Source organism: Zootoca vivipara, chromosome 13 (genome assembly GCF_963506605.1).
Source record: "Zootoca vivipara chromosome 13, rZooViv1.1, whole genome shotgun sequence".
Lineage (NCBI taxonomy): Eukaryota > Metazoa > Chordata > Lepidosauria > Squamata > Lacertidae > Zootoca > Zootoca vivipara.
The window spans coordinates 36,236,471-36,264,062 of NC_083288.1; the positions used below are offsets into that span (position 1 = coordinate 36,236,471).

At 46.7% G+C, this 27,592-nt stretch overlaps 1 protein-coding gene across 1 annotated transcript; it reads left to right on the forward strand.

The window, feature by feature from the left end:
* The first annotated feature begins 5,804 nt into the window (after positions 1-5,804).
* On the forward strand, positions 5,805-27,592 carry CACNG7 (calcium voltage-gated channel auxiliary subunit gamma 7). The gene is made up of 5 exons (XM_035137242.1): positions 5,805-6,000; positions 7,777-7,881; positions 17,410-17,550; positions 22,251-22,396; positions 27,260-27,592. Exons 1-5 carry the CDS (start codon positions 5,805-5,807, stop codon positions 27,515-27,517), a joined length of 846 nt encoding a protein of 281 aa, XP_034993133.1. The 3' UTR covers positions 27,518-27,592.

Sequence of the window (27,592 nt, forward strand, 5' to 3'; positions counted from 1 at the left end):
GGGTCACCTTATTTCAAAGGGTAAAAACCAGCACACCCAAAAAGTTGCTGAGCTTTTTCTAAGTAACCACCAAAATTGTTGAGCCACAATTTTCAATTGACAATGCGCAACCTTTCAGAAATTCTCCTTGGGTTTTAATTCCGCCTTTGAAATCCCAGGAAAATCCACACACACTCCCTTCTCTCTCCCTTCCCTCCACGTCTCCTGGCCTTTTCTTCTCTGGCAGCATATACACACTACAGGCACACCACATTTTATTGTGCTTCGCAGCTATTGCTTCTCATGAGGATGTGGGTGCAGGTGCCAGAAGCCCGGCCGCTTCCAGGGGAAGGAAGTCCACCACCAATGCTCTTCTGTCCAAGGGAGTGGAGCTGGCTAGGGCTGGGGCTGGGTTTTCCCCTCCCTCCCCAGCAGCCAGTGGGGCCTAGCTTAATAGACCACAGTATAGTGTAAACATAACTTTTATATGCACTGGGGAAACCCCCCAAAATATGATGTGACTCAATGTATTGCGATATTCACTTTATTGAAACCATCTGGAACCAAACCCATAATATTGCCAAGGCATGCCAATATACATATACAGTATATTAAAAGCACATGACTTCCCCCAATCCCGGGAAATGTAGCTAACCCCAACAGAGTCACAATTCATAGAATCATAGAATCATAGAGTTGGAAGAGACCACAAGGTCCATCCAGTCCAACCCCCTGCCAAGCAGGAAACACCATCAAAGCATTCTTGACATATGCCTGTCAAGCCTCTGCTTAAAGACCTCCAAAGAAGGAGACTCCACCACACTCCTTGGTAGCAAATTCCACTGCCGAACAGCTCTTACTGTCAGGAAGTTCTTCCTAATGTTTAGGTGGAATCTTCTTTCTTGAAGTTTGAATCCATTGCTCCGTGTCCGCTTCTCTGGAGCAGCAGAAAACAATCTTTCTCCCTCCTCTATATGACAACCTTTCATATATTTGAACATGGCTATCATATCACCCCTTAACCTTCTCTTCTCCAGGCTAAACATACCCAGCACTACAGTTCCCATGAATCTTTGGGGGAAGTCGTGTGTGCTTTAAGTCTATGGTGTGTACTTGAATTAGAGTCCAACAACATCTGAAGGGCCACAGGTTCCCTACCACTGAGCTAGACCCTTCTGACTTCCTAGGAGGAAAGTGAAAACCATTATGCTTCCCTCAGCCCTATGTGGCAGCCAATGGTGCCTGGAGGCTTCACCACCCAAATCTCTTAGTGTGTTACAATATAAATTCTTTACCCCCACCCCACCCCTTTTTTTGCTGGGTTAAGCCCTTACCTGGAGGCAAGCCCCACTGAACACAGCAGGACTTATTTATGAGTAAACATGCTCATAATTCACCATTCCCAATCTATGGGATCATTTTTGGTGTATTGGGATCAGCTCTACCCAGAGCATTTAAAGTCAGCAGTGTGTCTTTTCTCTGTAATGAGCTTGGTCATTATGAGCTGTTGATGAGTTCACTGCTTTAGTGGTTGCAACAAGCATGAACTGAATATGATTCTGCAATATTCATTTTGAGGACTGTGATGGTCTATTTTGCATCTTGCATTTTGCTTTGTTAAAAATCCCAACAAAATTCTAAAGAAATGGGGCTCTTTTTTGTACATAGGTGGCGCTGTGGGTTAAACCACAGAGTCTAGGGCTTGCTGATCAGAAGGTCGGCGGTTCGAATCCCTGTGACGGGGTGAGCTCCCGTCGCTCGGTCCCAGCTCCTGCCCACCTAGCAGTTCGAAAGCACCTCAAAGTGCAAGTAGATAAATAGGGACTGCTCCGGTGGGAAGGTAAACGGCGTTTCTGTGTGCTGCTCTGGTTTGCCAGAAGCGGCTTTGGCATGTTGGCCACATGACCTGGAAGCTGTCTGCGGACAAACGCCGGCTCCCTCGGCCTATAGAGCGAGATGAGCGCCGCAACCCCAGAGTTGGACATGACTGGACCTGATGGTCAGGGCCCCCTTTACCTTTACCTTTAGCCTCCTCATGCCAAGCCAAGGCCTTTAGTCCATCTAAACCAGGTACCCCAAACTGCGGCCCTCCAGATGTTTTGGCCTACAACTCCCATGATCCCTAGCTAACAGGACCAGTGGTCAGGGAAGATGGGAATTGTAGTCCAAAACATCTGGAGGGCCGCAGTTTGGGGATGCCTGATCTAAACTCAGTTTGGCCTACAGCAGAATTCTACCACAGGTGTGCTGGCTGGAGCTGAAGCCAAAACATCTGGAGGGCGGCAGGTTGGGGAAGGCTGGTCCGCGTCAATTGGCAGCGGCTCCCCAGGATATCAGGCAAGGGTCTTTTCTCCATGAGACGCTGGGGATTGAACCCGGGACCTTAACTCAGGACCATAACTCAGTGGCAGAACATCTACTTTGCATGCAAAAGGTCTCAGATTCAATCCCCAGCATCTCCAGGTAGGGCTTGGAACACGGTCAGAAGGACCAAGAAATTGGGATAAGGCAACTTCCACTGTTCCTAAGATCCATATGCTCTACCACTGAGCTACAGCCTTTCCCCACATACATTTTGAGAATGTAGATTCCTAAACTGGGGATCAGGAATGCTGGATTGTTCTGGGGGAAGTGGCAGGAAGGCCCAGAGCAAGGAAGGCAGGAAAGCCACCTGACTCTTTAAAAGAAAACTTGGTGAGATCATGGCCATGAAACGGATTGATTGGGCAAGTGCTTGGAGCCCACACCCTGGGAGGATGGTCCACCTCTGACACCTGCCCTGGGTTCCTCTTGAAAAAACAAAGTCTGGCACTTCGGGAAATTCTAGGAAATTAAAAGGGCAGCTCTCAGACCCTACCTGGGGGAGGAGGCCCAGAAATGTAGGACAGGTCCTACCAGAAGGCACTTTACTGAGGGCTCCTCAGAGACACGATAGACACCAGGGTGTCCGGCTTCTTCACATTAGCTCTGGGATAGCTCAGTTGGTAGAGCATGAGACTCTTAATCTCAGGGTTGTTGGTTTGAGTTTCCCCTTGGGCAAAACATTCCTGCATTGCAGGGGGTTGGACTAGGTGACCTGTGTGGTCCCTTCCAGTGTAGCCTTGCTTCTTCCAAGTTCTTGGAAGAAGCAAGGCTTCTCTGGTTGTAATGAAAATCCATGAACTGTGAGCTAGAGAATTATGCTGGAATGGAGAGAACTATGAATCTTGCTGGCATCATGTCAGAAGGCCTAATGGGCTAGCTAGGGTATGGGTGGTGGAGATTTCATAACCCAGATTTTTTTTGGGGGGGGGGAGTAAGGAGAATATGTAGGGACGCGGGTGGCGCTGGGGTCTAAACCACTGAGCCCCTTGGGCTTGCCGATCAGAAGGTCGGCGGTTCGAATCCCCGCAACAGGGTGAGATCCCATTGCTCGATCCCAGCTCCTGCCAACCTAGCAGTTTGAAAGCACGCCAGTGCAAGTAGATAAATAAGTACCACTCCGACGGGAAAGTAAATGGTGTTTCCATGCGCTGCTCTGTTGCGCCAGAAGTGGCTTAGTCATGCTGGCCACATGACCCGGGAAAACTGTCTGTGGACAAACGCCGGCTCCCTCGACCTATAGAGCGAGATGAGCGCCGCAACCCCAGAGTCGTCGGCGAATGGACTTAACTGTCAGGGGTCCTTTACGGAGAATATGTAGGTGAAAGTAAGCATTTCTGGTAGAAAAGTTTTCAAACTAGTTTCAGGAAATCTGGAGCTCCTTAGAGCAGGTGCCTGCTGAAATCTTTTCATTGGTGCTATCTAGTCACCTGATTTGGTTACACTGGTTCTTAAATTTATTTTAGATGTTTTGTTCTGTTATTTTTAAAAGCTTCCAACTGTCTTTAAATGCCTTGAATATGTTTTTATTTTGTTTTTAACTGTAATTTTTTAAATCACAGAAGTATTTGTTGCCCTGAGCCATCCTTTGGGAGAATGGACGGGATATGAATTTATTTTTATGTTTTAAAAAATCTACTGGGTCAGAGCAAAGGTAGAGAACTACTTTTGTCCTGTGGGCTGGATCAAAAAGGTGTCCAACCCTCCCTGTTTAGGGAGGCTTTTAATGTTTAATCGATTATTTTATTTTATTTTATTTTTCTGTTGGAAGCCGCCCAGAGTGGCTGGGAAAACTCAGCCAGATGGGCGGGGTATAAATAAATAAATTATTATTATTATTACTACTACTACTACTACTACTGTGAGTTCTTTATTGAGACCAATAATGGTGGACCAGCTGCCTGAAGGATATATTGTGGGCATATTCTAGAACACCAGGAATAGTGTTATTCAGGGTCATTGTGAGAGTAATCTTGGACACCCTCTCAATAGGTAAGTCTAGCAGACCTGGATGACACCCTACACAAACAGAATACTACTGTACCCCAGAATCTTCTGCAGTGTTCTGAGATTTGAGGGCAGTCATGAAGGGGTTCCTCATCAGAGTATGAAAGCTAGGAGAGGTTCGTTAGAAGGCCTCTCAGGGTTGTCATGTAGAGGTAAAAAGGAAAAGGGGACCCTGACCATCAGGTCCAGTTGTGTCCGACTCTGGGGTTGCGGCGCTCATCTCGCTCTATAGGCCAAGGGAGCCGGCGTTTGTCCGCAGACAGCTTCCGGGTCATGTGGCCAGCATGGTTCTGGCGAACCAGAGCAGCGCACGGAAACGCCGTTTACCTTCCTGCCGGAGCGATCCCTATTTATCTACTTGCACTTTGATGTGCTTTTGAACTGCTAGGTGGGCAGGAGCTGGGACCGAACAATGGGAGCTCACCCCATTGCAGGGATTCGAACCGCCGACCTTCTGATCAGCAAGCCCTAGACTCTGTGGTTTAACCCACAGCGCCACCTGGGTCCCATGTCATGTAGAGAGGAAGATTAAAATTTAGCAGGTGCCTGCTGAAGTCTTTTCTATTTCATTGGTGCTATCTAGTCACCTGATTTGGTTACACTGGTTCTTAAATTTATTTTAGATGTTTTGTTCTGTTATTTTTAAAAGCTTCCGACTGTCTTTAAATGCCTTTAATATGTTTTTATTTTGTTTTTAAATGTAATTTTTTAAAATCACAGAAGTATTTGTTGCCCTGAGTCATCCTTTGGGAGAATGGACGGGATATGAATTTATTTTTATGTTTAAAAAAATCTACTGGGTCAGAGCAAAGGTAGAGAACTACTTTTGTCCTGTGGGCTGGATCAAAAAGGTGTCCAACCCTCCATGGGTTCACTTTCGATAAGCAGGCAAGTAGAACCAATCCTGCCCCCCCCCCAAAACCCAGCAGGGCTTGCATCCTGCACCAAAAGCAAGCCCCAATCCACTTCTGCCCTGCTGGTTGCTCCTTGGCAGCTGCAGCTTTGCCTATCCTGCACCTGATGCTATATGGTAAAAGGTAGGTGGCCATATGAGTGACAGGAGGGTGTGGCTGGCCAAAAATGGCTTCTGCAGGCCAGATTGGCAGGCCTAGTTTAGCCCGCAGGCTGGAGGTTCCTCACTCCTGAGTTAGAAGGTGAAGGGTCTTGTACAAGACCCCTTGGATTCTTTGGGAGGTTTTAGTGAGTTAGGGTGGTGCGTAGAGCCAGCTGCCATGTTGTCTTGGTGAAAAGAAAGATTAGGAAGAATATGGGAGCCAGTAACTCTTGGGGTCTCTGAAAACCCATTGGTTTGTCTAGGAAAAGTTCAAATTTAATGTGAGTATAGCTTTTGGGCAGGGTGATTTGTGTGAATATCTGGTTTCTCTGCCTGACTGTTATCTGTTCCTCCTCCAGGTCCTTGCGCTGCATTTGGCCAGTGGCTCCCCCTGTCACCTAGGATGAGTAACTGCAGCAGCCGCGCCCTGACCCTGCTGTCTAGTGTTTTTGGAGCGTGTGGACTGCTCCTGGTGGGCATCGCCGTCAGTACTGACTACTGGCTGTTCATGGAGGAAGGGATTGTGTTTCCGCAGAACCAGACCACCGAGATAGTCATGGCACTGCACGCTGGGCTCTGGAGGGTCTGTTTCTTTGCTGGTAAGAGCCTTGAAAAGTCAAGTTTCCCCTCCCAAAATCCCCTCATGTCACACCTGGAGACTCCAGTTACAGGTGATGCTCCGGCCACAACACTAGGCCAGATCTAAACTGCTTTGTTAGGCTTGCATGGCTTCCTCTGCTTCCATAATTTGTGTTTTCATCTAATTTAGGAAAGTGATAATGAGAGGGGAGTGATTTGTAAGGCCATGCATTGGGGCTTTAAAAACAACAACACATATCTGGGTTTTGCTCTGTTTGCCTGCAAGTCTACGTATACTTGCAGTTGAACTCTTGCAAAGCTTAGGGTTGCTGGACACAATCTGACTGCTGGTTGTTAACAGAAGAGCAGAACTCTTCCGAGGAGCTCAGCTTTCAAAAAGGTTCTTTGAATAGCCATCATTCAGGAACCTCGTTCCTGAAACAAATGTTTGAGATCAAACTGCCGACTGAATCTTAATCTACCACTCGAGATACAGTGGCATCAATACTGGCAGCGTGTACCTCAAAATGTGGAAGATTTCTGTAGGTTCAGAACTTCCTTCAGAACGAGAGTTTAGCCTACTTCCTTTAGTTTAAAACCACAAGACCTGAATCCCGTACTTTGGTTGGTTACTTCAAATTATAATGTGTGTTTCATCGCTCACCCACACAGCTGCAATATACATTCTTGGCCTTCTTTTTCTATAATCCCCCCACCCTACCTGTTCACCTCTGAAACTTCCTTCTGCGGTCACTTTCCCCATGCAAGAGCATACATGTATCTCCTGCCTGTAGGCCCTGTGTGAACTTCTCTAGCCCTCATTTCCCCGTCCCTCCAATCTCTAATGCAAATGTCCTGCCTCTTCTTCACACAGTGCTTCTTCTTCATGGCAAGTTGTGTGGGCCACATGGCCAGCCGCACCTTTCCTAAGCTAGTCAGCTGCCCACTTGTGTGGTAGAAGATACTTTCCCAACTTGAAGTAAGAGTCAACAGTTCAGGAGGTTTCTATGAATGGAATATTGGAGAGGGGAGCAGATCTTGCCCACCTGAGGCAGCAAAATGTCCTGGGGTGGCCTTGCTTCCTAGCCCCTGCTATGCTACCCATTCAAACAAAACCTGCAGTGTGGCAGCACTGGCTTGCATCAGGTCAGCAGAGCCACATACGCCCACATGCTACGCCCACATGCTCTGCCCACTGAAGTATGCGGTCTGAGTTGAGTTGTGTGTTGTCAGTGGCTCATTGCGACACTGGATATGTTCACTATCAGAGGCTGCATGCTTCTCGATACCAGTTGCTGGAGGAATCACAAGTGGGCTCTTGTGCTCAGGTCCTGTTTGTGGGTTTTCCTCAGGCATCTGGTAAGAACAGCATGTTGGACTAGATGGGCCCTGTGCTCTGGGGCTCACATGGTGCAAGGCCTTTCGCACCAGTGCTGTCTGTGGCACATCGGAAGAAGCTGGATGGGTGAGAGGTGCAGGCAACCAGACCCTCAAACCAGACTAGCAACAAGGAAACGCCACTGCTGCTGGGGCTTCAGCTCCAGGGGATAGGAATGGCCATAGGGGATTGCCACTGCCTCCTGCTCCTCACAACACCTACCACCTGAGGCACCTGCCTCACTCTGCCTAATAGTAGGGCTGGCCCTCCTGGTCCTCTCACTTGGCCAGACGTACCTCAGTGACATATAGTCCTTTCCATCCCTTGGACCAGTATGAGGTCCCCACCTGATCTAACCTTTGGCCCCTTCCCAGAAGCTTTTGACACCATGAATGTGATGTGTTTTCTTCTTCTGCAGGTCAGAAAAAGGGCAGCTGTGTTGCTTCCGAGTACTTCCTAGAGCCCAGGCCTGACCCTGACCCTGAAGGCCCCCTCGTAACGGAGAACACAGAAAACATTCTTAGTAAGTCGATATGCTTCTGTTTGTTGGGCATTGAGAAAAATAAAGTTAAGAGGGGCTCTCTGAAGGTCGAATTAGGTCACATCTACACATTTAAAGCATATTTATCCCATTGCAACACTCATGGCTTCCCGTAAAGAATCCTGAGAACTGTAGTTTCTACTACAGAGCTATAATTCCCAGAACCCTTAGCAAACTATAGTTCCCAGGATTCCTTAGGGGAAGCCATGTGCTTTAAATGTATGGTGTGGCTAAGACCCTAGACATGATGTCAACCCCACTTGTAGCAATAGGATGAATGGCTTACTTCAACTAAATAACAGGCATGAAGGCCCTGCTCCAGACCAGGGTCACAGCTGGGGGGGGGCGAATGGTTAAATTCCCAGGACCGGCCCACCCATGAAGCAAGGTGGGGCGACCGCCTTGGGGAGAAGGGAGAATGAATGCCTACCTCTCATCTTTGGCCTTAATTTGTTTCTTCCCATCCCACCCACCGCATCTGCGACCCCCCCCCCCCCATGCATGCACATTTCATGGATTAAAATGAGAAATGTTTGTTTGGCCACCTCCACACACACACACACACACACACACACACACACACACACCTCCACAATGGTGCAGGGTTGTAGGCACCCTTCATCTGACTTTTATCTTGTATACAGGGGTTGCCAGCATGGTGCCTGAGGGTGCCCAGAGGTGTCCCCTGGCGGCCACAGACTCCCCTCCCCTTGCTGAGATTAGATGGGCAAGAACCATTTGGTTACAGCCAACAGGATAGGTTGTGGAATGTACTCTACTGCTCTGTGTGTGCTGCTCACAGGAGTTTCTCCAACTTGCACATGGGCCCCTGGACTCCAAAAGGTTGGTGCTCCCTGCTGTTCAGCTTGCCCTTGGCTGACTTAAAAGCCAAGAGGGTGGTTGTCCTTTTGAACAAAACAAGCACATGTAATGGCCTGTCCCGGCCCAATATGCCAGCAACAGTTTGAAATACCCCTCGGCAGCCACAGTTAGCGCTCACGTTCTGCCCACATGCACTGCAGAGAGGCTATGCGCCCACCCACCTGCTCAGAGATTTAACTTCTAGCGACATGGAGCAGGATTTGAGCCCTTGAAGAATGACAAGGCCAGCCACTCACACTAGCGAAAGGTTAACAAGTCGTTCAACTCCCAACTCTCCAAAGCATATGGATTTATATCCCACTGCTCTCTAAGAAAGGATTAGGGCTCCTCGAGGAGCTCAATCCCTGGGAATTCCAATACAAGCTGAACTGATCCACACTTGCCAGACTAAGGTGAGGATTAGACTGTTCCTATCCACTGGATTTCATCCTCATCCAAATGTTATGGTGGTACAGCTCTTGCCTAAAAAAATGTGTCTCAACACATTTTAAAGTGTGTGGTTTTGACGAGAGAATACATCTGCAACTGCCTATTTTGACAGAAAATACATTTAGAAATGTGTATTCGGGGGGGGGGCAAAGTCCATTGAGGAATGCAATTTTGATGCAACAAAGCTGGTAGAAATGCTTCCTGTTCTCGCAGAGGAGCCCCCTCGCATGGCATGGGTGCAACAGCCCTTTCCCCCACTTGCAATTCATGGCAACTGGTATTCAAAGGCAAACTGCCTCAGACAGTGGAGGCAGAATGTAGCCAGGCCCGGCTCTAGGTGCAGTCCCGGTGGCGCGGGGCGCCAGGGCGCAGGGCTGGCAGGGGGGGCGCCACGCGGCAAAGCCATCCTGCATGCCGTGAGGGCGGGGGTGCCGGCACAATGTCCGCGCCTCAGCGCCAGGGCGCCCGACCTGCTTGAGATGGCCCTGAATGTAGCCATAATGGTTAGGAGCCGCTGTTAGTAGCGAATTTTTGTCTAATCCTCTTTTAAAGCCAGCTGGATTGATGGCCATCACTGCATCTTGTGCAAGTGAATCTATTATTATTATTATTATTATTATTATTATTATTATTATTATTATCTGAACTCCAGTCTAAGGTGCAGTCTGGATGTATCTGTAGCTATTGGGGCGCCCCCTGGTGGCCCTGCTCCATTACAATGACTAGTTTTTGAAATGCTGTGGAAGGACACGCAACGCAAGTTCTTCTCACACCCCAGCAGTTCTACTCTTTCTTGACTTGCAGGTAAGACTTGCCAGTTTCAGCAGAACTGCCTTCCAAAGGGAGCAATAGCTGCCCACTCCTATGGGAGCCTGCAGAAGGACTACCATGGCTATTCCCCACAAAAGCTGGCTGGCATTGCCGCACCTTCCTCCCCACAAACATCCAACACGTTGTGGACGTTTAACTTGGTTTTAAGAATGAGGACCGAAGGGCACCTTTGCAGCAGAAATCCCCTTAACTGTTATTTAAAAACAACAATGAATGAATTAGATGTTTGACCCACCTTTTACCATAAGACCCCAGGCCTAGTTACAACAATGAAATGTCCCCGTGGTTCCCAGACTACCTGCCCTCACAGACCACTTGAAAATTGCAGTCTTGGCAGCCCACCTCATGGTTTTTCTACCTGCTGTGGCAATTCTAATGTGCTAGAAACCATATGATTCTTTAATTGTATTTTGATTGCGCCTGTTATTTCTTACATTGCATTGTATTATAATATGAAATCTATAATTTGAATTTTGTACGAACCTGAATAAAGCTGGTGGTCCATGGAGCACAGTTTAGGAAATATCCACTTATTCAACAAGTAGAGCAGTTTGGACGTTGGTTACCTGCAGCTTGGACAACCAAGCCAGAAACGGCCAAAATCGCTCAAGTATGGTGTAGTTCACCATTCATGCAATAAAACACACGTATTTGTTAACTGCTTGGGACTGTCTGTGTGGCACCTGGCAGCTCACCATACATTTCAGGTGGGCTTGACACAATGCTTCTCCTCCCAGGTCAAACTTTGCCAGTCTAGTGCCCGTCATATGTTTTGGACTACAACTCCCATAAGCCCCAGCCACCACGGCTTGGGGGCTGATGGGAGTTGTAGTCCACAAAAGCATCTGAAGAGCACAATGTTGATGAAGACTGTCTTAGGTCTTTGAGGCATAAGTGGCATGGGAGGGGGGCTAGCTAGAGGGAGCAGCACTCTCCCTGGTCAAGTAACCTTCCACCCCACTGCCACTGCAGGACCCTTATGGCTACTTAAAGGAAAGGCACTTTCCACAGACAGAATAGTGCAGGCTTCCTCAACCTCGGCCCTCCATATGTTTTGAGACTACAATTCCAATCATCCCTGGTCCTGCTAGCTAGCTAGGGATCATGGGAGTTGTAGGCCAAAAACATATGGAGGGCTGAGGTCGAGGAAGCCTAGAATAGTGCTTTTTCTTTATTTCCAGCAGAGAGAGCGAGCAGTTCCCTGTGGGCTCACATCTGTCCAATGGTGACAGAACTGGGGTAGGGAAGATTTTTAGCTCCCTCAAAATCAATAGGAGCTAAGCCGACCAGGTGAATAAACCGGGCAGGGCTCCTGAGTGTTTAACAGTTGTGTAAAAGAGGAAATTTCCACAGGTGGATCTTGGCACGCCAGTGACACCTGCTGAAATTCCCTTTTCTGCACAACTGCCACAGTCACAGTACTAGGGATAGAAGAACCTGCCAACTCGGTTTCTCTCCATGTCTTGTTTCTCCAGTCTTAAGGTCTGTTTTCCAAATTACTACATCAGTTTGCAATGTATACTTTCAAAGTCTCCATGAAAATTTGTCTGCATTTTAGTGCAAATTTCTCCCAATAGACACATTCCAGGTATGCAACTTTGCATGATATACTATAATAATAATAATAATAATAATAATAATAATAATATTTATACCCCACCCATCTGCTGGGCTTCCCCAGCTATTCTGGGCGGCTTCCAACAAAATATTAAAATGCAGTAATCCATCAAACATTAAAAGCTTCCCTAAACAGGGAATACACATTATTTAAAGTAGTTTCCCCCAATATAATGCACGTTATATGCTAATATATGCATTTTAATGCACAATTCCCCCCAATATACACATTTTTGTACACACTATTTGGTTGGAGAACCGCACCACAAAATTTGGGAAATGTGTGAATTTTGAAGGCTAACTGCTTTTCGGTTCAAATATTTTTCTGGAAAGTGCAAATTGGGGAGGTTCACATTGGAATCCTAAGCAAACCTTCTATTCTGGCCACCCTATACTGGGAGCTTCAGAGAAAAGATGGCTATGATGGGAGCATTAGCGGAAAATATGCCATTGTTTCTCTTTTAGAAATTTCTTACATGTGGCACAGAGCTCTCTATCTCTCTTGCACGCACACGCACCCCCCTCCCAAATTTGCCCCTTGTGTACCTGCCCCCATTTTCATTTTGGGGGTGGGTGGGTGTCACTACTGCTTTAAGCTGTGGAGAGAAGTGGAAGCTACCACCAAAGCTCTGCCCTGAAAATATTTAGTTGGCCTTGACAACTGTGCTGTGTGCCTTGGCTAAAGGTAAAGGGACCCCTGACCATTAGGTCCAGTCGTGACCGACTCTGGGGTTGCGGCGTTCATCTTGCGTTATTGGCCGAGGGAGCCGGCGTACAGCTTCCAGGTCATGTGGCCAGCATGACAAAGCCGCTTCTGGCGAACCAGAGCAGCACACGGATATGCCGTTTACCTTCCCGCTTGGAGTGGTACCTATTTATCTACTTGCACTTTGATGTGCTTTCGAACTGCTAGGTTGGCAGGAGCTGGGACCGAGCAACGGGAGCTCACCCCGTTGCAGGGATTCGAACCGCTGACCTTCTGAGCCAAAATAGGCAATAAAGCTAACAAACTGACTGCTGAGGCTAACAAGCAGGGGCTTTGCGGTTAGACTCAATAGAGGACAGGACTTCTGTGCCTTTAATTGCCCTGCTCTCTTTTGAGCTGGAAACCTTAAAGAGAAACCAGCAGACCCTTTGCTTGGAAATTATACAAAGGGTCTGCTGGTTTCTCTTTAAGGTTTCCAGACTCAAAAGAGAGCAGGGCAATTAAAGGCACAGAAGTCCTGTCCTCTATCGAGTCTGGCAACCCTATTTGTGGTCGGGAGCTGGAGAGGCCAGATTGCCTGAAAAGAAAACCCTGCTTCTAACAATAGCTTGGCTTCAAGGTTGCCAACTTTTCAACCAGCCCCAGTGCTCTGAACAAGTGAACTGATGTGCAGCAGGCATTAGCAGAGGAGCTCCCATTGATCTCCATGCTATGAAAAGCCTCACCTGCTCTTCTCTTGCAAAACCAAGCTACTTTCAAAAGGCACAAGAGCACAGCTTGCTTTTCTGGTCAGTTGACAACAATTCTATTCTGATTATGACATAATTTCTCAAGTTTCCCTCCCGGAGTACCAAATTTATTTCATGCAGTTACTAAACACTCAGACAGTTCTAGTGTGTGATCTTGAAAACAGAACTGAGATAATTGTGTGTGTGTGTGTGTGTTTGATTCAGAGAGAGAGAGAGAGAGAGAGAGAGAGAGAGAGAGAGAGAGAGAGAATATCATTGCCCCCTGCTGGACAAAAGAAGGTATAGTCAGGCTTTTATAATCTCAACTGGAAAAATATTTTGAATTTCCAGAGCAGCAGTGAGAAGATTTCTGCAGCTCGTCATTAATGGTGATGGCACACAAGCAATTTCAGGCTGCAGCCAAATACACCACCTCCGTACCTCAGTCTACCCTTCTATGCTTTAACACCTGACAATCTAAACTGCATGGGGTGACATAATCATTGTGTGCTAAGTTTTATTGCCGTTGCCAAGTGAAAGCTAATGAGGTGGAATGGGGATGGCATCAGGCTTAATATTTATTTGAACAGTTTATTTCCCAAGGTGGCGTGCAAGAAACATTAAGCTATGTTTTAAAGAAACCACAGCAAAAAGCAGCAAATTATAGAAAGCGTTCAGGATCCTTCCCAGTTTGTGATAAAATGGTGGCAAGCAGAGAGTTCCACTGGAGGAGGTCCATGGAGGCTGGTCCTTAAGGGTGAACAGGCACTGCCCCACCAACCTCAGTTTGCCCTCAGCCAGGCCCTATCCTACCTGCCTGCCTTTTTACTGGCGCCACCTACTGTTGGACTCCCTGCCTCCCACCCTACCAGTAGCAATGGGTTCCAGCCACCACCGGAAGCTCTGAGATGGTCTTTGCCTGAGTTCCTCTGAGTTGATGACTGATGACCCAGTGAATAGGCAGCTGGAGCAAACTCTGGAGTGATCTTCACCTGCCCCCTACTCTATCTCCTGGAATCATATAGCATGTTTCCTCTTCCTAGATCAGGAATAGGCAATATGGTGCCTTCCAGATGCTTTGGGCTCCTCATTTTGATCAACTCTTGCCAGTATAGCTTATAACCGGGGATTTTGATCAACTCTTGCCAGTATAGCTTATAACCAGGGATTATGGGAATTGTAGTCCACCTGGAGAACATAAAGTTGGCTACCCTAGCCCCTAGGAGGGCTATTTTTAGTTGCATCTGCCTTAATGCTAACTGGGTGAACGCACTTATTAGTTAAAGGTGGGAAGGAGATTGCAGAATGCATTATACTACTTCAGCTGCATGGGGGAATCACACTTTTCAATGCTCTCCTGCTTTTTATTATTATTTAAAAACCTCTCTGTGAGTAGAAAAAAAGCAGAGTGGATAAGTCTGGAATTCTTCTAGCATATGTATATGTCAGGGACTGGACAGATGAAGAGGAATGGTGGAGACTGCCTCCCCAGGAGCCTTCCAGAGAGGAGGAAGGGGCCGAGAGTATAGATCTAGGGGAGTGGTTCGGCACAGGTCACAACCCAGAAGAAGAAGAAGGAAGAAGTTGGGAAATAATGGAAGATGAGGAGCAGGAACCAGGTAGCACAGAACAGGCAGAGCCTGAGAAGCGGCTGACTAACATTCTGTCACTGGAGAGTACCCCAGATCCCCTTCCCTCCCCCCAAACCAGGCGTTCATTGAGAAGGAGAGAGAAGAGGGCTCAGAGATGGGTGGCACTTAATAGCTGCCGTAAGAGGGAGGTGGAGTCTGATGAATAGGGAAGTACAGAGAAGGGGAGGTGGAGCTTCACTCGAGGCAACGCTGGATAATGAACAGTGTGGATGGAATTTTGTCCTGGTAATTCTAATAATAAAAAGGAACTGAAAAGTTCACTTTTTCTCTATCTCTCTGCTTTACTGGGCAAGCAGCCAGTAGCCACCAGCAGCACCCTGACAGTACATAGTTTTCTATTTGCAGGGAGTATTTACATGGAGAAGTATCTCCTTCCCACAGTCCACTCTACCACCTTTGGCATGCAACACCCTGCCACGATCCATTCTTTTGGAGGTGTAGGGGGGACCTAGAAAAAGGTGGAAGAATCATAGAATTGTAGAGTTGGAAGGGGCCATGAGAGTCATCTAGTCCAACCTCCCAGCAAATGCAGGAATCTTTCACCCAACATGGGGCTCAAACCCACAGCGCTGGTATTAAGGGTTTCCTGCTCTACAACTGAGCTGCGAGGAAGGGTGTTGCATTTTCGATGCTCCCCTAGCAGAAGAAATTTTCCAACAAGCACAAACCAACACAGCAGGGAGCAGGCTAGGCCAGAACCTCCCTAATTATAGTTGTGGTTGTTTCTTTAACTTACAAGGAGGGCTTTACAAATGAAGAAACCGAGGGAGTACTGAAAAATGTGGTGCATTCAGCTGAAGTCTGAAATGCTACTGCACATTTACCACCTCAGAATTCAACCTCCTCACATCTGTGGCATGTGCAGACTAGGCCTCAGTTCCAGCCAAGAGAGGTGTTTTATTGTTTAGTAGTGAACCTTGTAGTTCCAGAAATGGCTAGTAGTAAGTTCTGTTACACAGAGTGGAGGGCAATCAACTCTGCACATATTCCAGTGGCACTCTTAATTTTTTAAAAATAACTTGACATTGTCCAAAAAGGGTGGAGCCCTTAGCTCGAGTTCTGAGCCATCAAGGTTAGATGCTTTGGTGTTCAGGGTTGCCAAATACAAATGGGGTTCATGCCCTTTTAACAGAAGCAGGAATTACCTTATCAGGAATCACAGTTGACACACAGTTTAAAGAGACTTTTAGAAAGGCAACTTTTGGGTAACTGAATCTCATGTTCTGGAAAACTCAATTTTTGTGTGTGAAAAAGTATACTTCATGTTGTATACCAAAGTCAAATTTGTGGGTTTGGGAAGAGGGCCCGACAAATAGGCTAGACTAAGGTCGACCTAAGATCACACTCAAAAATGAAAAGTACACCTTGGATTGGTTCCAGAATGTATTGGTGCAAGCATTTATCTGATAGACTGTGTTGTTTTGTAATGTGGACCATCTGCATGCAAATAAGAATTCACCTGTATGTGGAAATGTTCCATGTGCTTGGGAAACAACTGAGATACAAGGGATTTAGTTTTATCACCCATGTACATCTCTCTCTCTGTGTGTCTAAAGATAAGGACTCTTGAATGTAAGGGCAAAGAGATGTTTTGATACGTGGTGGACATGCGTCTAGTGTAGCACTTGTAAGCTTACTTCCGTGCATTCACTGGACCATTATTACGGCGCATGTATTATGGTTTACATACAATTCAGGCATCTTCAACCCGCTTTACTGAATGTCATAGCAGATGTTTACCTCTGCCCCTGCCCCTGCCCCTGCCTCAGTTCTTTTAATTCTGGGAAGCCACATCTATGGTCCTATAGGAAGAGATGCAGGTGGCACAGCAGTATGATTTTTTTGCCCTACCCCTACCTACTGATCTGAAAATGTCCCTTTAAAGTCAATTTTGGATGTGCACACATCATACATTTAAAGCACAATGCCCCCCCCCAAATAATCCTAGGAATCGTAGTTTACCCCTCACAGAACTGCAATTTCCAGCACCCTTAACAAACTACAGTTGCCGTGCTTTAGTTGTACGGTGTGTCAGTAGCCTTTGTACATGTTCAGGGGAACTTTGCACTGTTGCCTCAGGCAGCAAAATGTCTTGAGCCAGCTCTGCCTCAAACATTTTAGTCACACATGTTACCATCTGCTCCCCTCCTTCTACTCCCCGCTTCCATTTAATCAAAGCTCAATCCTGAAATTACTTTGGAAATTTTACTACATTTGTTTGCCACATTCAGATGTGGGTTATTTTATGTGTGGGGTATTCATCTGTGTTGTCTGTAAGACCAAATTCTAGAAACAGGGCTATGTTAGGAATCTCCATTTATATAAATAGAGTTTGCAGAGAACCAGGCATGATTTTGCATCCAACTCACTAAAACTTGGTGTGTGTACTGTGGGGTCATTTCTAAAAGAAAGAGTGCCAGTTTAAGCCCATCTAGAAGCCCCAGCCTTTTTACTCTTAGAGGAATGCATGCTGCCTGTGGTTACTCAGGAAGTAGGGGGAATATATCTCTGCGTGCTCAGGGGCTCTCCAAACAATACAACTGCTTCACATGTCAGAAATCTGAGCATTCAAACCTGGTTCTAGGATTGCGCTTTGGTGAAGAGGATCGACTCAAATTTAACTCCAGAATTTCTGACTCTTCTCTTTCTCTCTTTCTCTCGGCAGAGACCATCCGCACAGCCACCCCTTTCCCTATGGTCAGCCTCTTTCTCGTCTTCACAGCATTTGTCATTAGCAACATTGGACATATCCGCCCCCAGAGGACCATCCTGGCTTTCGTTTCAGGAATCTTCTTCATCCTCTCTGGTGAGGTGTGGGGGAACATTCATCCAAGGGCAATTTATTCTTGGAATCTGTGTGCTAACCATGACATTTGGGATAGCTAAATAAATCCTGTGTGGTAGTCTTCAGAGTGGAGCAGGGATAGGCCATGGCAACAGGGGGACTATAACCCTTGTAGTGGGGCGGTGGCTTCTGTAAAGAATTGGCAAGCCACAGAGTAGCCTTTCACAACCTTGTTCCATGGGGGTTCTCAACACAAGTGACAGCCCAAGCACAGAGGAGGTCCATAGTCCTAGGGCAGTGATGGGCAACCTTTTGAACTTGGTGTGTCAAAATTCACCAAAAAACCGAGCATAACTTGGGTGGTGTGTCACTTCAGACAAAAACCATAATTTCGCGATATTTATAGTTTAAATAACAAAAATGTATAATTGTAATATTTAATAAACCAAAAACTAATTATTTAACCTAACCAAACCAAAAAACCCTTATTTATCACAAAGTGCCCAGAGTTGTTGGGCTTTTTGGGGGGAGATGCTGACCAAAGTTTTGGATGTTTTTTGGGGGGGTGTTTGTGCAAAAGTTGCTTTGCTTTTGGGGGGGGGATGCCCCAAAGCTGCTGTGCTTTGGGGGGGGGAGAACAGAAATAAATGACGAATAATACCTTCACTGCCAAAGCGCAAAAAAAGAGCACAGAACGGGTTAAAAAACGAACGCTGTTACACCCAATCATAGTCTGCCAAAGCGCCAGAAAAAACAGCACAGAAAGGGTTAAAAAACCAATCTCTGGCTACCAGCAACAACAACAACAATAAAGGATCCGGGTTTTAACAGTGGAGACAAGCTGTAGCGGAGACAAGCTCTAGCGGAGACAAGCTGTAGGAGGAATGGGAGAACAAATGCAGGGGGGGGACAACAACAGTGTGAATGGGCTGATGGGGTGCGTGCCAGCAGTGAGGGCTCTGCATGTCACAGGTTCGCCATCACTGTCCTAGGGTGATGGGAAGGAAAAGCACAGGGAAGCATCAGCACCTTGGAGAAGGGTCAAGGTGTGGATTTCAGGACCATGGTCAGCGACCATGCAGCTGAGCCAGACTGTATACATTACTGAGTCAATGCCCTGAAGCACCTAATAAATAGTTCTTCATAGCCTGGCTTAGCTACTTATAGACTAGCGGCTACACCATATGAATGCTTCATTTGGTCAGTGAGGCCAAAGTTTTTATCCTGCAGCCATTGGCTTCTTCTTCTAGGCCCTGGGATTTCAAGCTGCGGGGATCTCTTCACAGGGATCTGCCAATCCTCTGAAATCTGTGGTCTAGCCTTTGGTGTCTAGTGGCAGAGGTGACTCCCCATTGGTTCACCTAGCTCAGGGCCAGGGAGTCTGTGGTCCTTCAGATATTGTTGGACACCCAGCACTGCCAATTAGTAATAGAGATGATGGGAGATGTAGCCCAACAACACCTGGAGGGTCACAGTTTCCCCACCCTTGATCTCACTGGCAGTGGTTACCTAGGATTTCAGACAAGCATCATTCCCAGACTCACCTGGAGATGCTGGGGATTGAATCTGACACTTTATGCTTGAAAAGCAGGTGCTCTGCCCCTGAGCTATCACTCTTCCCTCCAAGACAGCTTCAGCAATGCTCTCTTCAAACACCCTGAAGAAGCACTGACCAGAAAGGAGCTGGGAAAGGTGGGAATATGTCTTCCCTGTTACACCCTTTCTCTGCCCCCCCCCAACACTTACATTTCAGAAGCCAGGGGCAAGGTTCTACCATTATTTTTTCTACACCCCAAATCCAAAGTCCAGCAGTCTCATGCCCCCCCCACTCCCAGAGTCATATTCATAATTTTCTTATTATTCCAAGACTCCCTGGCATTCTTTCCAGCCATCTTGGTAAAAGCAGAACTGAAAAATTACAGGATTATTACTATTAATCACCTTCTAAACCATCATCTCAAGGCAACTTACATATAAAATTTAAAAAAAAAAACTTAAAGAAAAAACATAAAAGGGCAAATGCATTTAAAACAAAACTAAACCCCTAACTTGCAGGCACATGTTATAAAGACTCGTTTATCCAGCTAGATATTTAGCTACTGGATGCTGCTTGTACAAATGTGAAGTTTCTGTGTGTCCAGCTTTTGTCTGAGAATTGCTAAAGCACCCACTGTATTTTTGCAAGAGAGGAGGACAGGAAGAAAACCAGAATTGCCTCTGGCTTCACCTCCCATTAGCTTCCCTGCCACCAGCTCCAGCAGTAAGCAACCATCACTTCAGAAGGCAGGTGAGCTGGGTGGGGTGGGGACCTCCCTGGCCAGCATGGGAGAAGGAGAGGAAGCAGAAGAATGGCAGCAAAGCAGGGAGCAAAGAGCTGCATCCTGACACATCCACCCTCCGCTTCTGTCACGCTCCAACTCAAGCATGACAGAAGTGCCAGAACACAACCGAAGCACAAAACGGCCTTTAGATTTACGACAAAAGGCCAGTTTTGTCCACTCCTGCCTCCTCCCTCAGACTATTTTGCTGCCATTGCATTCCCCAGTGTGGGAGGAGGGGGAAGAAGAGGGAAGCAGGCAGGGCAACCTTAGGCCCACATCCATACTGGGATCCGGGGGGGGGGTGACCAGAGGAGGAGGAGGAAGAAATGGTGCAGCCTGCCTGTGCATATTTATTAAAACATCAATACAATAAGTAGCAACAAATACAGGTAGTAATAAAGCAGCGGGTCATAGCAGATAGCCATCATGATGTAGAGGTTAGGGTGCTGGACTACAACCTGGGAGACCAGGGTTCAAATCCCCACTCGGCCATGAAGCTCACTGGGTGACCTTGGCCTGGTCGCTGCCTCTCAGCTTAACCTACCTCACAGGGTTCTTGTGGGGATAAAGTGGAGAGAGGAAGAACCATGCAAGCCACCTTGAGCTCCTTGGAAGTAAAGGTGGGGTGTAAATGTAATAATGAAATACAGGGGTGGTACGTCCCATTTCACCACTTGAGGTGAAATGGGAAGTGCTGCTTTCCCCTGTCCCTGCCACCGCCACCTTCTCCTGCCCTCCACCCAGCTGCGTCCGAAGCAGGGCTGCATTCAGCAACTGTTTTTTGGCAAGGTCACACTGATTTCAGGTGAGATTTCACTCCAAATCACACGAGATCTTCTGCGCTCCTCAAGTGTGCCCCCCCCCATTTCAGGCAAGATCTTGCCCTGAATGGACATGATCTTGCCCAAAATTGGCACCGATGGCAGTAGGGCTTCTCCATCGCTGGTGGATGCAGTGGGGCAGGTGGGGCACCCATGGGCATGTCACCTGCGGGGTTTCTGCCTCCTGAAGCAGTGGCTTTACCCCACATAATGGCTGGGCCAGTTCTGATAAAATATATAATAAAATAGTACACCACCACCACCACCCCCCCAAAAATATCCCAAAGCCTTGCAGAACCTAATCAGTTCCACTTGGAGGAAAAAGTGTGTTTAATCTGTCATTTGGAGGGGTGGGGGACAGATGGGCTCTATGGGGGCCAAGGCAATGGGGCCAAGCAAGTGAGGCTGAACAAAAATGTTATACAGTAGTTCTAATTGCATGGCAAGGGAAGAATGGACCATGGAAGGCAATTACGTCCAGGTTCGCCTTCTTCAGTTCAGATTATATTAAGAATTGGCGAAGAGCAATGGCTGCAAGGCAACCCCAGAAGTAAATTTGCGAGCAGCCGAAAGGGGCAGGACTGGGCCCTTAACGGGAAACAGAAGAAGAGCGGCACATCAGCCTCTCTGTGATGCTGCAGCACAAGCACAGTCCGGCACCATGCTGCACTACCGAGCCAGCTGCATTTTAGCACTCTTTCTCTTTGTCACATGCTACTACTACAACAAGGAAATGCAATGCAGGGTGAAGCTATGCAGCTGAAGGGGTGCAATTATGTAGACAGGAGCAGGCTTGGTTTACAGTAGCTCTCGCTGCCTCCTATATGATATAATAGACAGAAATGTGGGCATGCTGTTAACCACCACCACCAAACACATATAGTCTGAAAGGAACCCATAAAGAGGTGATTGCAGTGGCATCTCTGTTCTGAGCTAAATGTGGAGAGTGAGGTAGGTTTGTGCTACAACATAAGAACCGAGGGAGGTACCTTATACTGAGTTTGATCATTCGTCCATGTAGCTCAATATTGTCTACACCAAGGGTCAGCAACCTTTTTTAGCCGTGTGCCAGTCCACTGTCCCTCAGACCATGTGGGGGGCCGGACTCTTTTTGGGCAAAAACATGAATGAATTCCTAGGCCCTACAAATAACCCAGAGATACATTTTTTAAATAAAAGCACACATTCTGTTCATGTAAAAACACCAGGCAGGCCCCATAAACAACCCAGAGATGCATTTTAATTAAAAGGACACATTCTACTCATGTAAAAACACGCTGATTCCCGGACCGTCCGTGGGCCGGATTGAGAAGGCAGTTGGGCTGCATCCGGCCCCCGGGCCTTAAGTTGCCTACCCCTGGTCTACGCTGACTGGCTGAAGCTCTCTCCCTGGGTCTCAAACTGAAAATGCTTAGCCCTACCTAGATATGTCAGGATTGAAACTGGGACCTTCTGCACTTGCGAAGCAGGGGCTCTGCTACTGGAGCTGGGGCTCCTCCCCACAAGTGAGGCCTTTATGAACAGCTGAAAATAACAGCCTCTTCCTTCCCACCCCTCTCCCTCTGTGCTCTTTCTGCAGGGCTCTCTCTGGTGGTGGGCTTGGTTCTGTACATCTCCAGCATCAATGACGAAGTGATGAACCGCCCCAGTGGCTCAGAGCAGTACTTCCAATACCGCTACGGGTGGTCCTTTGCCTTTGCTGCTTCTTCCTTCTTGCTCAAAGAGGTACACTTCCCAGCATTTATTTATCTATTACATTTTCATCCAAGGAGCTCAAGGTGACGGTCATGGTTGTCCCCACCCCACCCCGTTGAATCCTCACAACAATCCTGTGGAATAGGTTAGGCTGAGTGTGTGTGTGTGTGTGTGTGTGTGTGTGTGTGTCTGGCCCAAGGTCACCCAGTGAGATTCATGGCTAAGCGGGGATTCGAACCCTGGTCTCCCACCTCGAAGTCCGGCACTCAAACTGTTACACAACACTAGCTCCCACACTACTCTTACACATGCATGCGCAAACGTAAACACACACACACTCCCAACTCCCAGTCTTGAATCGCAGATTTAAATTTTGGCCAAGCGGTAAAGCAAGTTTTCCTTTGCTGGCCTTACAGGGCTTTTAAGGCCAGAAGGCAGAAAGGGTGCCCACTGTACTATTGCCAATCCATGTCCTCATTGGGAGTCTAACAAGTGGGAACACCACATCTCCTTCCTCCTAAAGAGATTGCTCCTGTTTAGGGTTCCTGCCTGTCAAACCACCTAAGCAAGACAGCCCAGTCTTCCACTCCCTCAAGTTTAAAGTTATTTTTATTCTGGATCAGATTGTTACTATTAATGTTTGCTGTTTTATTATTATTTTTATGTGTGTTGGAAGCCACCCAGAGTGGCTGGGGCAACCCAGTCAGATGGGCAGGGTACAAATTATTTATTTATTTATTTATTTATTTATTTTGTGTTCTGTTTCTTCCACTACCCCTCAACTGCCACCAATATACTTTTATTTTATTTTAACTTCTGCAAACCTTGGAGCTTCCCCAAGCATGACGACTCCCCCCCCCCTTTTGGCTGGAGGTTTCAGGGGACAATTTAAGTTTTCTTCTCGGCAGGTTTTCCTGCTCGGCAGGGGGTTGGACTGGATGGCCCTTGTGGTCTCTTCCAACTCTACGATTCTATGATTCTATGATAAGTTTTGACTTTTGCTGCAACTTGATTATGGATTATTAACAGGGAATTGGAGTACAGTGGAACCTCGGTTTATGAACACCTCGGTTTATGAATTTTCGGTTTATGAACGCCGCGGACCCATCTGGAACGGATTAATTCACTTTCCATTACTTTCAATGGGAAAGTTCGCTTCAGTTTATGAACGCTTCAGTTTATGAACAGACTTCCGGAACCAATTACACCCATGTTTCAGTTTATGAACGCTTCAGTTTAAGTACTTCGCGGACCCGTCTGGAACGGATTAGTCCACTTTCCATTACTTTCAATGGGAAAGTTCGCTTCAGTTTATGAACGGTTACTCCGCGGACCGTCTGGAACAGATTAATCCACTTTCCATTACTTTCAATGGGAAAGTTCGCTTCAGTTTATGAACGCTTCAGTTTATGAACAGACTTCTGGACCCAATTGTGTTCATAAACCGAGGTACCACTGTACTGCATTGCTCCTATAAAATACTCCCTCCCAGCTAGGGATGGGCAAATGCATCAGTTTTGGTTTCTCTTTCTCAATTTCTCGATGGTTTCAGTTTTCCACATCAATATGCAAAATTTTATTTTTAAAAGTCCTCAGAAAAACTGTCAGCATTTTAGCACACATTTCTCAAACAGACACACTTGAGGAAGTAGTTTCCCCTTAATATAATGCATCTTTGTGTGTTTATTTCACAAATATATGCACATTTATGCACACTTTCCCTCAAACGTACACATTTTTGTATCTAGCTGAAGTTTGCACCACAAAATTCAGAGAGGTGTTAATTTTTGAAGGCTACCTGTTCACGTTTTGGGAAGTGCAGGTTAGGTAGGTTCCCATCAAAATATGTTCTTGTGGTTTAGTCATCTTCATCGTGTTCGACTCTCCGTAACCTCATGAACCAGAACATGCCTTGGAAACTCTCACTTGCTTCTCAAAGCTTCTCCTTATGTCCATGGAGTTTTCTTGGCAAAATACTGGAGTGGTTTGCCAGTTCCTTCTCCAGGTGGATCACATTTAGTCTAAACTCTCGGCTATGACCTGTCCGTCTTGGGTGGCCCTGCTCGGCATAGCTCATAGCTTCTTGGAGTTATTCAAGCCCCTTCGCCACGACTGAAGGCAGTGATCGATGAAGGGGATCAAAATATGTACTGAACCAAGATTCTCCTCTATATTCAGCAGTCTCTCAACCTGCAGTAAGGATACAGCAGTGAGCTACACTGCACGGTCGTTGATTACTAGTCTCTCAAGCCAACCTGAAACATGCGACTAAAAGCTAAGGATAACACTGTATCTGTGTTTAGTCAAACCCCAGGCTGCAGTAAGCTTCTACCTCTGGACAACCTCTCTTGACAGCACTGTAGGACTGTTGCAAACCACACAGAGGTTACAATGTCCCCAGGCCTTCAGCTTTCTGTGTGAATGGCACTTCAGGGCTGCAACGTAGCCAAAGCCTTTCCTAAACAGATATTATATTAGCTTCCAAAACATGAAGGGTTTTAGCGGGTAAGAAAATCCCTGAATCTGAGATTGGCACATCTCCCTGACAGGATAGACTCTCTTTTAACAGGATAGACTCACTTTTAGTCATACCCAGAAGAGGCCCATTGGCATGGCTAACTTAAGTTCTACTTAAAATTAATGGACCTATCTGGATACAACCCAAGTCTCCTTGTCTACGACAAGAATTCAGGAAGGGGCTCTGCAAGATATATTTTTTTAAAAAAACCCTCAAGTCTCCCTTTTCCAGCTGGCAATATGAACCACATTTGCTTTGGGATTTATATTAGCAAGAAAATATATTTAAGTGTTTCACAATGAACAAGAATTGCATTAAAAAGAACAGGAGCTCTTTTGTCTCTTTTGGAGTTTTGCTTGGACACAATGGTGTCCAATTCCAGTTGCATTAACATTTTGGATGCTATCCACTTATACCAATGGGCAGCTCTTACTTTCACTTTTCTCTGAGGACAATTTAAAATAAACTCAATATGAACCAGGGAATTACCTGTCCAGAGAAAAGTGATCTCTTTGTGCCTCTTTTTCCATCATCTTTTGGTGCATTTCTCTCCAGCAAGGAGGGAAACAGAGCAGAGGGTGGTTCTTGCCCTCTTTCACACCTGCCCGAGCAGCAGAGTTTTGAAGCTTCCCTAGTTGTTTCAGCCACATTACCCTCTTCCCTTGCTCCTTTCAGGCAACCAGACCATTCCACACATACACCTTCAGTTTTTCCTGCCAACTGATTCAGTATTCTGAAGCTATGGGGGGTGGAAGGGATTCCCCTTAAGTTTTTGTTTGTTTGTTTGTTTGTTTTCTGTACTTCTACAAATACGGGGCTTTCAAACAAGCCAATACTTCCTATTGTGCATGGATGATTCTGTTTTGTCCTCCTAAAGACTGGCACTCACACACACACCCAAAAACATTGCTAATAGAAGAAATGTTGGTGCATAAGCTAGCCCTGACTCTCACAGTAATTCAGCAGCAGCAGCATAAGACATTGGGCCAAACTGGACATGACTATGGCTGGGGGAGATATTTGATTCAGTTTGCATTTAAATGTGACTCCACCTAAATTGCACTTTCAGAAACAGCAAGTGCACCGAAACACAGCCATCCAAAATTCAAGCAATTCTGAAGTTTGCAGTGCACTTCTCCAGCCAAGTAATCTGTACAGGAATGCATTTACCGTACTATGGTAAAGTGTGCATAAAAATGCATATTTTAGTGCAAATAACATACAAAAATGCATTATATTAGGAAAATTGCTTTGCCAAAACATGTAAATTAGGGAGGGAAAACCACACTAAAATGTGGATAAATTTTCATGAGGACTCTTTCTTTCTTTCTTAAATGCAAATTGATGAGGAAAAGTGAAGAGAAAAGAAAAGAAAAGAAAAGAGAAAACAGTGAATAAAACCAACCAGGATAGATAAATGAAAACCTCTTATATGAAGGCAGCATATCTCTATGTTCTAGTTTCTGAGGATTAGCAACAGGGGATAGATATCACCCTCCTCACCTGCTTGTGAGTTTCTTAGTGGCATCTCCTTGGCAGCTCTTGAAAACAGCATGCTAAAGGCATACTCGATCTGATAATATAGGGCAGTTCTTACAGTTTAATTGGTGGGGTGGGGGACAGAATATTTCAGTGCTGATTTCACAAGCACACACCCTCCAGGCTTAAAGAAGTCTTTGGTATAATGTCCTCTAGTGGGCCCCCTTCTAGGCTAGTGGGCCCCCCAATTGATGCCCGATAATTGCCACTTTAATTTCCCATATTGCCTCCTATCTCTGAGGCACTGTGGGAAATTAAAATGGTGGGCATTTGATGCTGAACACAGGGGTTGGGAGTTGAAGTCTCTTCAGTACACGTTGAACAGAAATCATGAAGGAAGTTCTTGGTATGTTTGGCATGAGTCAAACATCTACGGACTAGAATGATCGTGCCCATCTGCAAAAAGCTGAGTATCATCACAGTGACCAACAGAATGCTTTACGGCCGTAAGTCTACACAACCTTCAGTGTTACTTGCGCAAATGCGCATTCCAGAGCATGACTCCTCATGCCCTGAAGACATCCTTGAGTGGGATGAATCCAGATGCCACAACGAGCGACGTGAGTTACAGACGTAACACACACAGACATTTATTTGTTTATTACACTGTGCCCCACTTTTCATCCAAGGAAGTCAAGGTGGCCTGCATGGTTCTCCCTCTTCCCATATTATCTTCACAGATGGTAGGTTAGGCTGAGAGACAGTAATTGCCCCAAGGCCACCCAGGGCCCTGCGAGGATTTGCACCCTGGTCTCCCAGTACTTGTGAGACCATACGGTTGCATCTAAGGGGTATGTCTTGTTCTTGATATTTCCCTCTGTAATGGCTCTTTGCAGGGCGCAGGGGTGATGTCTGTCTACCTCTTCACCAAGCGCTATGCCGAGGAGGAAATGTACCGCCCTCACCCAGCCTTCTACCGGCCACGCCTGAGCGACTGCTCCGACTACTCTGGCCAGTTCTTGCACCCCGAAGTGTGGCACCGTGGACGTAGCCCCTCTGACATCTCCAGCGACGTTTCCATCCAGATGACTCAGAACTACCCACCAGCCATCAAGTACCCTGAACATATGCACATATCCACCTCACCTTGCTAGACGCACCAGAGAACGAGCTGGACAAGGAAGCCAGCTTTCGCTTGCAGACTGTATCGTTCTACCCTAACCTGCCTA

Excerpts from the sequence above, each read along its gene's own strand:
- CACNG7 (XM_035137242.1), top strand. The coding sequence starts at position 5,805 with ATGAGTAACTGCAGCAGCCGCGCCCTGACCCTGCTGTCTAGTGTTTTT. Across the intron at positions 6,001-7,776 it reads GAGGGTCTGTTTCTTTGCTG|GTCAGAAAAAGGGCAGCTGT; the intron begins GTAAGAGCCTTG and ends CTTCTTCTGCAG. Across the intron at positions 7,882-17,409 it reads GAACACAGAAAACATTCTTA|AGACCATCCGCACAGCCACC; the intron begins GTAAGTCGATAT and ends TTCTCTCGGCAG.